This window comes from Rhipicephalus microplus, chromosome 2 (assembly GCF_043290135.1).
Source record: "Rhipicephalus microplus isolate Deutch F79 chromosome 2, USDA_Rmic, whole genome shotgun sequence".
Classification (NCBI taxonomy): domain Eukaryota; kingdom Metazoa; phylum Arthropoda; class Arachnida; order Ixodida; family Ixodidae; genus Rhipicephalus; species Rhipicephalus microplus.
Genome location: NC_134701.1, coordinates 229468833 through 229480513, shown reverse-complemented (window position 1 = coordinate 229480513; position 11681 = coordinate 229468833). Strand labels below are relative to the sequence as shown.

General features: G+C 41.3%; 1 protein-coding gene across 2 annotated transcripts; it reads left to right on the top strand.

The window, feature by feature from the left end:
* The first annotated feature begins 4532 nt into the window (after positions 1–4532).
* On the top strand, positions 4533–11292 carry LOC142775520 (uncharacterized). Of its 2 annotated transcripts, none has more exons than XM_075876966.1 (3): positions 4533–4781; positions 6201–6300; positions 10306–10700. In XM_075876966.1, the coding sequence occupies exons 1-3, from the start codon at positions 4737–4739 to the stop codon at positions 10548–10550; spliced, it is 390 nt and encodes a 129-aa protein (XP_075733081.1). In that variant the 5' UTR covers positions 4533–4736; the 3' UTR covers positions 10551–10700. The 2 variants fall into 2 exon arrangements, with proteins under 2 accessions (XP_075733081.1, XP_075733078.1); XM_075876963.1 differs by lacking the exon at positions 4533–4781 and adding an exon at positions 10967–11292 and having other exon boundaries at positions 6002–6300; positions 10306–10400.
* The last annotated feature ends 389 nt before the right edge of the window (positions 11293–11681 follow it).

Below are 11681 nucleotides of genomic sequence, written 5' to 3'. Positions count from 1 at the left end.
GACACAAGTGAATTCTCGTTTACTATGGACAGAAGTGAATAGAGGGCTCAGCGATTCGTCGCTGCGACGGATATAGTATATACTTTGAGATATATCACTCGTGATACAGTGCTGTCCACCGAATTTCATGAAATCCGGCGCATATGTTATACAATCAAATTCCTCTGCAGCTACTTCTGTGGGGAAATTACGTATGTAACTATTTGCTTCCTTACGTCTCGGATATATTGGGAGCGTTACGGTGAATGACTCGGACAACGAAGGGAGTTGTGCAACGACGAGCTTTGACAGTACCAGCGTATTCCTTTAATAAAAAGGGCGTTAGATTGTATTTATTTTGAATAAAAAGGGTGATCGTTTCAGCTCTTAGCTTCGCTTGTTGGTGGTCGCGACAATATACTATTACGTCTTACTGCACAAGGTTTATGGACAAAGATGTTTAATCTACAAAGACACGTTCCTTAGAAAGTTGTGAGATGCCGCTCATCAGCTCCTTATTTGCGTAAACAAACATCAAAACACCGAAACAAGTTTCACGGCATTATCATAAAATAGTGGTATAGGGTAGTGGGTTTGTTGGTTGAACATCCTATATAGTTATATGAACTGAAACAAAACGCATACACAAGCATACTTCGTACGCGTCATATGAAAAGCTTTAAAGACAAAGCGCTTCACACCCTTAATTGTTCCTGCCACTTGTATCTTTGATCATTCTTTTCGAATGTACTGTAAGTTTTTTTTTCTTTGGGGGGGGGGGTGCTTGCGCATGTTATAAGACTTCTTTTATATTGTGGGTGTTTTCCCTGAATAAACTTGAGGGAAGTTGGTGATCTTTCTCCATTATTTCAATTTTTTAATCATGTACCAACAAGTCCACGATCGCGCGCTATCAGCAAATATTTTCGATATCGTGCACATCGCCACGTTAATGGGGCGAAAATACCAATTTTTACCTTGTTATGTTGTATAGCCTGTCTTGATTGTTTCCAGAGAAGCACGTCTTGTTCAAACAAGGCGTTGTCGGGACACCACAAGGCGTTCGTGGTGTCCCGACTTCCTTGTAGTGTCCGTATCTGCATACCCTGTATCTCATTTTTTTTATATCGAATACTTACTGACTAGCACAGATTTATGTTCTTCCGTCTTGTTGGTGTTCCCTAGGCTTGCTTGGCAGCCTTGATGCGAACCACGAGACCATCAAGCCTGGCGAGCAGGCTGGCGGCAGCGGCACGTCGACGTCTTGTAGACCGGCAGCTCCCGGACAAGGCGTCGGAGCCGGGTCCAAGAAACGTACGCCTTCGCGCGCGACTGCCCCGGAGAAGAGCAGCGCGCACTGCGACGTGCAGAGACACGCGAGAAGGTCCGACGTCACCAGGCACACGGCCGACAAAGCGTCGACCGAGTCCGAAGAGCCGAGCATCTCTACCAAGTTCTTCGTCACGGCCGACGAAACGCTCGTTTCTACACGCATGTCTTCTAAAACTTTGCCGCATTAAGTGAGCGGCATTCACGGGGGCGCCTCTTCTGATTGCGTTTATTAGTTTCACCTCTAGTCAGAATACGTATATTTATATGGTCACAAAGTGTGCTCGCTGGCTTGTTTGTTTAAGTAATTGTTTAAACAAGTTCCACCAATGACGTGAAAATTAACTTACCTATGGGGAAGAGGTTAAGATTCGCAATACTATACAACCGCGGTAATATCCTCACAATATTTTTGGTGGGGAATACACCGGAAGTTAAAAGCACGAACCTGGTAACATGCATGGCGTTTTAACAGCTCTAAGGACGAGGTCAAGAAAGAAGGAGACAGAAACGATGCTTATTTGGCCTCGCCCTTTTTGCGCTGCGGTTAAAGCACTGCGCATAATTCAGCGTACTAGCCCAGTCTGCCATCCTACAGGTAATGTGTACTTCTTTGCCAATTAGCACTGGTCTGACCATGAATTTCACGACAGTCCGGATAAAATTGAGAACATATGAGCACTTCGACAGGACAAAATTTTAAAAACTTGGGCTCTTTAGTGTAATGAAAAGAAAACCCTTTTCTTATAGTCCGCAAAGACAACACTGATATGATGTCATGTGAATACCAGTGAAAACCCAAAGAAGCATAGCAGCTACCTGAAGCGGAGTGCGTTTGTCTTCCGAAAAACAAGCTAGTTAACCTTGATTTCAGCTGTGCACTGTGAGACGAGGACTATAAAAAGCAAGGTGCACAACACTGGTGCGCACTCTCAACAGAAATGTATTAAGAAAAAATAACTTGCAAGTAAAAAGGTGAAGTAAAAAAAAACAGAACAGAAAACAGATAATCTTTGTATCAACATGTCTTCGTGGCGCTTAGGTATTTCAAGACCGCATCACTTAGCGTGATAGATGGCATACTTATACATTTTTCTCCTTTCCTGGGGACGCGAAAGTGACGCGGAATTTCTATATCTAAGCGCGGAATTTCAATATCTTGACAGTACACGAGATGCGCAATTGTACACAGAAGAACAAAACAGACATGTCATGCCTGAAACGAGAGTAGATAAGCGTGTATCTTTTTTTTAACTGTTGTTGAACGACTTTCGTTCACTATGCTGATAACCATGCTGCTTGAATTTACAAATGAAGGAATGAGGTGTGCTAACTTTTGCCTGCCATAGTTCGTCCGAATTCTCTCACTGTAATAGGTCGTTTTTCTAAAACTATACGTTTGTAGTTTCCGGGAGTTAGCATCCTTGAATTGATCTGCATTCGTTTTTATTTGAAGTGAAATTTCTCTGCGCATCCCTGAATTTTCGTTACAGAAACGGTGCAACTGTTCGATGGTGCGCTCTACTTTGCGAATCTGATTTATTTACTGTTGCCACCTTAAATTATCAACCTAAGAAATGCTTGAATATTTCAATGATCTCACTTGCGGAATCTGCTAGTTTTTAAAATGAAGTGGAGTAAAAAGAGATATTCGAAGCGAACTTTGGCATGTTGAGCAAGAAAGCACAAATGCTGGTGTAGACAGAGGAAGATTACAATGATTGTGAGGATTGTTCTTCTTTCCTGTGCTATAATCATTGGCATAAAGCCCCTACAGGCTTTAAGCCAATGGGGCTTCAAGCTTTTTTCACTGTTCAAGTAGCGGTCACCAATGCCTTTATTGAGTTAGTGATCAGGGATAATCTGGAACAGTTCAGTTGCAAAAACAAATGTGTAAACAAAATGCAAGATTTCATGATATTTGAGACAAGATAACAAAGTATTCTCAACATATTATAAAACAAATTCTTCGAAATTTGACAAGGTGCTTTTTAGTGTCCTTAGTAACGTTTCAAACGGCATCTCTCCGACTGAATGTATAAGTGACAACACCCCAATCAAGAGAATTATCCATGATGTTAGAGTCGCACCTGGTTGCCGAAATGAATTCTTTAAGGCCTTGTACTTCTGAGTCCAATTGAAATCTTAATGTGCCACAATTACAGCGCGAGGCAAAAAAATACAGGACTTTGTCAGCAAAGACAACAGCAGATTCTCTCTGCATCGTGGCTATAGATTTCGGAGACAAACGATGATGCCAGAATTCGCTATTTCATCTGTAAGAAATTTCCTGGATTTTAATCAGCTATTGACGGTTTAAACGTACGTCATGCCATACTAGATATTTTAATATTATGGTTACTAGCCCACGTTGTAGTATAACATCATTGAATTTCTGTGTATATGGAACTGGTTTGGCACCATCCCTGTTCTGATCTGATTCTCAAGAAAATGGAACAGTAGGACACATTGTGATCTCTTGTTGAAGCTTTTCTGAACTAAAGAAAAAAACGATCTCTTGAAACAGCGTTTTGCGTCATTCATTTAGATGCGACAAATTCCATTTTACTATCCCTGGATGCACCAACCTTTGGGCACAGCGACGTGAAAGTATGCGCGAGGCCATTCGAGATTTCATAGCACAGCCAATTTAAAACCCAATAACCAGAGATGCAAAACTTCACATTCATCTAAACTGGACCTTTTTTATATTATTATATTATTTTCTACTCGCTAAAAATTGATTCGTCCCAACTTTTTTTCAAAAATATTTCTAAAAAACGATTTCATTAAATTAAATAACACATGATTCTCTTGTCTGTTTTTTAAAAATATTTTATATTAGTTACCCGATTCTTTGTTGATCCACCAGGCTGTGTGTGAGCCATAAACTTTAGAATCTACATCTATAGATGATGATGATGATGATGATGATGATGATGATGAGGAGGAGGAGGAGGAGGAGGAGGAGGAGGAGGAGGAGGAGGAATATAGACAATATGTATAGCTAACACCCACTCTGGGGGAGTGGCCTGGAAACAAATAATTTAGAGATAAATGTGCTTACATGTGAAATGTAGGACTAATGAACTGTAAATATTCAGAATTAATTCATTACACCATCCCGATTCAATAATTTTTTTTCCGACCACAGGATGGAGATCCCGGTGACGATGACCTAGTGAAGGGGCTTCCAAGGATAGCACATTTTAAATGACAAAATCCAATTTATTTCAATGAAACACCACTTTGAGAATGTTTTTTCTTTGATAAATTGACGCGGTTGCATGATAAAAATAATGTTCGATTGTTTCGTCTTTGTTACGCATACACGAAGAAGAAGAAGAAGAAGCAACGTTGAGTATTCGAACGGGCTTGGGCAGTGATTTGCCTTGCAAGTGCGTGAGCGTGTGCGGCTCTGTGTCCTGATGTCCAGGGCACTGGCCCTCAACTTGATCGTAGTCTTCTGTTTTGTAAGTAGCTTCCCACCTTTTTTATGTACCAAGCACTGCTAACCAGCTCCATTGCATGGCCCCGTGACAGTGATATCTTTCGGGACTATAGTGATCTATGACTGAAGTTGCTCGTGACAAGGGTAATCGTGGTTAACGACAGCCGCCATCTTGTACACTTGCTCGGGAACTGGTCTGACAGGGAAATCAAAATCAGAAACAGACAAGTCATCGTAGAAGCAACGAAAACGAGATTAGTTGATAAATAAAAAATTACAGGCCCAAACATGCGCGCATCTACACTGAAACAAGAATAAAAAAAGGTAAAATTGAAGGAATGCAAATGAAGGAGTAGGCCTTGCTTTGCTACTGGCAGGATTGACGATTATCTAATATGGCCGAAGCCGAAACGTTTTGTTCGATGAATGCAGTTGCAGCAGGTTCATGTGTTTGACTTAGCGTTGTTTAGAAGCTGCTAAATCTGAAATGTGACTGACAGTTTGATGAAAGCTGCAACGAAGAACAAGCAAGCCCACTTATCGAAACGGTATACCTCCAGCGATATTCCCGGTTCAAGTATTACTCGTAAAGGAAAGATACTACCTTGTTCAGTTTTTTTTTTTTGCTTTCACTTCATTCTTTAGAAGGTGTTAGATTTCTGACGCGGAAGCCCGCTAAGTTTCACAGCATTTTTGTTTTTACCGTAGTGAATACGGGGATGTTTTCTTATGCGTAATGAAGCTCCAGCACACGGAACTGTGACAGGAAAATATAGTCGGCAGGACGGACGCCGACTTCCAACAAAAGTTTTAATCGAAGCAAACCTTGCATGTATATAGCCTTCTAGCCCACGCATGCGCGTGGACCATATTGAACAATCATGCCGAGGCAGTAGCGTAGCGTAGACAGAATTTTTTTCAGGAAGGGGAGGGGTATTGAAACCATACTTTAGGTAGTTCGTGCGGGCGTTTGTGTGTGTGCGTGTGTGCGTGTGCGTGTGCGTGTGCGTGTGTGTGTGTGTGTGTGTGTGTGTGTGTGTGTGTGTGTGTGTGTGTGTGTGTGTGTGTGTGTGTGTGTGTGTGTGCACGAGCATGCGCCGAGGCATAATTAACAAGAGCTACGTTGCACCATCTTGATGCCTGCGTTGGCACGCGTGTCTCAAGAATTCAAGTTCTTCGCTTGAAAGTTCCATTCATGAAGTGCTGATGCACGGACGGATTCATACCTTATCAAGGTTTTGCGTGGTTGCAGCATTTCGAATGACCCAATTCCAGGTTTTTCAACATTTGATACAAAGCTAGGTATTGATGACCACATTTACGACAGGATCATCCCCTAGCGTCGGTAACTTCTCTAATTTAGTAATGAGAATGTTCAATGATGCGAAGTTTCTTCTTAATATTTCTGTTACTTATACGATTACTTCCTTTCTTCCTTCAGTGTTTCAATTGCTTCTCGGTGCTCGAGAATTCTCAGTCGCTCGCCCAAGGTAACCGGCTGAGGGTCAGCCTAGCCAGTGAGTCGGCGAAAACCGTTAGTGGTAAGCACTAATATTCGTTTCTATTAATTAGGAACACAGCAGGGATCCGGGGCAATTTTTAATCGGGAGTTAGAGCAACTATTTCTAAAAGGTTGAGCAAGGAAATATTTTCGTATTAAAAAAACTTATTCAAGTATTATTTTCATTGTTGTTACTAATGTGTCAGCGCGATGCAGTGTTATCAAGGCACGTCAATGCAACGTCACATGCGCTTAGTGTAAATACAAGGTGCTCAATAAACCATCGATCTTGTTACGTTATCTGGCTTTCTTGTAGTTCTGGACAGTGCCATAACAGTTACTGCTCGGGCATTATATTATCTTGACCGTGAAAGTGGACATAAATTTACCGGGTCCGTTTACTGCAAACGTGGGAAGAGCTTGATTCGACCATGCACGTCTAATTTAAACGACAATCGAGAACTTATTATCGAGGACAGATTTGCCAAAGTGCTGCGCACAAGCACCGCATTGATTTTGAGGAGAAATGTTTTCATGGCTTATAGAATAGTGCAAGTTTGCTTCTGAGTCACAATTACAGTATCAGATGAATTCGAGGCTCTTTCGCAATTTGCAAGCTTTTTTTTTCTTAGTAGTATTGTATCATCCTGAGTGCAACATTTCCTGACATGGGTTATCATGTTAGTACCTGTAGACTCCGAGAACATCATGAAAAAAAAATACATCAATATGGTATCATGTTTAAACAAAGCCAACATGAACACAGGAATTTGATACTTTTACTCATTGACACTAATGACGTGAGAAATCCTACCACGAATGCTTGGCCTGGTAGAGTGCGATTCGATGGGTCACCCAATAGTTCGACAGATCAATTATTGATACAATAACATGTATCGAGCATTCCTTTTTTTTCTAAGAAATAGGTGCTTTGGTATGTGTTAAAAGTGACACTAATATCACATTTTCAGACGACGATATTATCCACGTATTTTTCGTACTATAACATGAGAAAAGAAACTCAGATATCACGCGATAAAATCCGGCATAAATAAATAAATAAATAAATAAATAAATAAATTTTAATGTTACACCATTCAATGTAGTAAAAGTGCAATGAGAAGCAAATCTGCAAAGGCGCAATGCAGAATTACTTTTTGCTATCTACTATAAAATAAAGGGAAATTGTCGACTCAAATATGCTAACTTAAGTTCTTTATTAGCTATCTTCGGAATGCAATTTATGTCGAGAAAAATTGAAAGCTGACAGGAGCGCAACGCAAATTCACATGATTACGACAAGCAATGCAGTTGAGGTACATTGGGATGAAAAGTTTAAAGCAGTGCAATGCAAATTCTAAGATGATTTATGTGTACAAAGTTGACTGTATATCTTCTTGTTGATCCGCAAACGCCCTTCACTGCATTGCACCCACAAGAAATGTAGAGAGTGTAGCTTGGGGTGCCATCTGACGCTTAAGAGCTAACGCACATAGCTTCTCAAGCGACAACACGTGGCCTTCAAGATTTTTAAACAATGTCGGAGGCCACGGGTAACAAAAACTCCTCGTTGAACGCCCTTGCGTGGTAGAATGGCCAGCATAAAATGACAGCTAGCCAATGGTGTAGAGGGCATCGGAGACCCGAAATTTCTTCAAAACGCAATTATCAATTATTGCAAAATAAAGGTTACCTAGCTCGAACCTTGCAGCTACTCCATTTTGTCTCGGCCAGTATCCGGCAATTTATTTCTCACATCGTTCGTAAACGCCTCCGCGCTGGAGGTGAGCTATTAAAGGACCCCAAAACAAATATTTCGTGATTGTTCTCGCTTGATTCTTACGGCCAAGGTCATATTCATCATAATCTGGTACGAATAGCGTTTATTCGTGTTTTTAGTTTAGTATCTAATGTACAGTGGGCCAAATCTTTAGCTTTCGTGCCTGAGTGGCAGCTCTTTCTGTGTATCTTTAGCATACGACCGAATCAAGTTTTGAAAATGGTGAGACTCCATAAAGCACATGTCCGCGAAAGAAGTTTCTGTAACTTCGTTCCATATGATGGCGCTGACAGACAAAAAAGTTGCCACTGCACAACATAGTTCAAATTTTTGCCGACTGTACATATGTATACATATCTTTTCGTAACAAAATGTATGGGTGCCTGTGTCCACTGTGTTTTGAGGAAGCTTTCTGTTTAAATGTTATTTACGTCCACTGTCTGTGAGAATAAATTTCTCCGAACACGTAACATACCGTTTAACGCCTACGACATAAGAGCCAAAAGCCCCCCCACCCTCCTCCCACATAGTTAACTAAAAGGGGAAGGTTGGGGCGCGAAGCCAGCCCAATACATTGAAATATACCAGGGAGGGGGCACTGCAATAAATCTTTACCCCCCCCCCTCCTTTCTTGAAGGCGAAGCCTGTGGAGGCCCATGAAATTGAGATTCCGCCAAAGAACGTTTGAAAATGTATCTTCATAACGCCTGATCGGTAATGGCAATAAAGTCGATGAACAAAGGCGACCAATACGTTTTGCATACGCCTCTGTCCCGTGTTTGTTTTAGCGCTCCTTTACAAACAGACACTTTATTTTTCTTTTCATTTATTTACCCTAAAAGCCCAACGTGGGCATTACATAGGGGAGAGCATAACAATTCATATGAAAATCGAAAAAAATTGTAACAGAAACAAATACGGGTAAGGGAAGAAAAAAGAAAACATTGAAGAAAAAATAGAAGTTTTTAGTAGTAGAATTCTTCTCAACTGATATCATCGTACTGCATTTCCTTCGTTATACAAGAAATAAACACACATTATTTGTGATGCATATACAGGCATCGCGACAACAAAAATAGGAAAGAAATTTTCTGTGTTAAAAATAATCGCTAGTACTTAAAGGGTAAGATGTTACTTTCTCGAACGCATCATTTAACACGTTTCTAAATAATACGTGGTCAGCTATTTCATCTATGTTACTTTGGAGATGATTCCATTATGAGATGGCTAGATGTAGCCATGAAAACTGTAAAATGTTAATGCGTGCAAAAATTTGTTCAACCTTCAGTTTGTGATTGATTAGCGGAAAAATTTTTTTGGCGTGTAAGATGTTTGCTTGAGCGAATGTGCGTTAATGAAAACAGCTAATGAAAAAAGGCCAAGAGGCATGTTTTTTCTTCTAGTCTGCAAGGTGGTGAGACCTAGGTCATACTTTTGTGATGCTTGATTTCCGTGAATAACTACCAGTGATAAAACTAGCTGCCTTGTTTTGCAAAGATTCCAATTTGTTATTAAGATACTTGTGGTGCGGGTTCCATATAAATGACTCAAGTTTCGGGTGAAGTATGGTAGTGTATACAAGAAGTTTGCTACTAATGTCAGCCTGATGGAGCGTACGACATAAGAGTCCAAGTGATTTGCATGCCGCCCAAACAACAAAATCCACATGATTTTGTCAAGACAAATTTGTGCAGAAATGAATACCTATATATTTAAACGATGCTGTGCTTTCAAAGGCTTTACAATTAAGAATGTAAGTGTTCTCTGTAATGTGGCTGGAAGTGGTAAATCTCATGAGCTTAGCTTTTGTAGCGTTTACGCTCATTTGCCATTGCAAACACCATATTTCAAACATATACAAGTCTTCTTGAAGCTTAGCACAGTCATCCTTACATCTTATTGGTCGGTACAAAATGCAGTCATCCGCATATAGCTGGACTTGTGAGTGTATAGCTTGATGAATATCGTTTATGTAAAAAAAATAAAATAGGGTCGGCCCTAAAGGAGAACCTTTGGACACTCCGAAGATAACAGATTGCAGTAATGAATGAACATTGTTAATCACAACGGCTTGCCGTCGGTTGCTTAAGTATACTCCTCGACCAAGTTGAGTACTCTTTCATCAATGTTAATCAGCCTCATGTTGAATAGTAGGTGGTTATGGGGCACGTGGTCAATTGCTTTTGTGAAATCAATCAAATTGGCATTGGTATAATGTATACCACGTAATGCGCAACCGGTTTGTAACTTGCACACTCTTCGCAGGTCTCGCAGTTCTCGCCGCCGTGCTGTACGTAATGATATTCTCCTCAACACTCAGCTGCATCTCCGATGTGGTCTTCATCTGCTTCCAATGCACGGTAATGTCTCTCGACTCGCTTTCAGAATGGTCCCCGTTCAAGCGCTGTAATCAGAATGAGTGTAAGTGGTGTCTGCCAGCGAGCCACTGCCTGCTTTCGAAACCGGTAAATGTTGCCAAACAACCAGAGCACCTTCTAGTGTTGATGTGAAAAAGCATACAGAACACACAGACGAAGGAATGAGATTTGTTTTAGTTATTTTCAATGCGATATTTTTAAAGGACCTTGTACGATGAACTCTTTCATGTACCTGCACTAACGAAAATTGGGGAATACCAAATGCTGAATCACGTGTCCTTGCATTCCACTTAATGCCCAATCTTTTAATTACGTACTGCTCGGAAAAGCTTCGGCGAGAGGGGGTCGGAAAGAGCAGTATGGTGGTTGGGCTATGGTAAAGGTCACCCCTGCCCCCGCCTCCCCCTTTTAATAGACAACCCTGCGCACGTCTGCGACAAGATATGTGCAAGAAAATACAGCCCCCAAAGCGCACGCAGTACTCATATTCTGCCGGAATTACCATGTGTTGATGAAGCTTCCCTAATCCTAATCTCGAACATTTTCAGGGGAACCAGAACTGTTTCAAGGTATTCCTAATTTGGAATGCCATCGACATCCTCATCACCTTTGTGTGCGACGTCGCGCTATACTACATGGTACAGTCCGTGACCAGCGAGGTGAGAGGGTTGCGGGAAAAGCATAAAAAATAGAATATAGCCTAATTTGTGACGTTGGGAATGTGCCAACTTGGAATACTCACACAGGGGTTACATTTCTGCACTCTTTTGGTATAGAGAGGAGTCAAATTATCAACAGAGGCATTATGACTGCCGCATGAGAACATTCGAGCATCTAATTTGGATTAAAAGCCAATACAGAGTATAATATCATCTTTGTTACCGCAAGCACGTGGCATTTGAAAGACGATAATATAGGATTGCTTGCATAATCCCCAACCATACCTTTATAAGTATGTTAAGACTGGTGTGACGTCTTGTACGAGCTATTAGGGGCGAAGCCTTTTACGCCGTGCGTCGTATGTCCCGTGCCATCGTAGTCATAGGAGCTAGTTGCATTGCATTGCATGTCAATAAACACGGTGTCACAGCATACTTACGAAGTGAATGGTGATAAGTGGAACGAAGCGTCCATCAGTCCATCTGTGCTTACGAGCGTCCAGCCGTGTGTCCGTCCGTTTGTGCGTCCATGCGTCCATCCACCTGTTCATGCATACGTGCGTCTGTCCATTCGTCCGTCCGTCCATGCGTCCGTGCGCCCGTC

Bases quoted from the DNA above. Each gene is read 5' to 3' on its own strand.
- LOC142775520 (XM_075876963.1), top strand. From the start codon at position 6,138: ATGATGCGAAGTTTCTTCTTAATATTTCTGTTACTTATACGATTACTT. The intron at 6,301-10,305 runs GTAAGCACTAAT...CACTCTTCGCAG, and splicing joins GTCGGCGAAAACCGTTAGTG to GTCTCGCAGTTCTCGCCGCC. The intron at 10,401-10,966 runs GTAATGTCTCTC...GAACATTTTCAG, and splicing joins TCATCTGCTTCCAATGCACG to GGGAACCAGAACTGTTTCAA.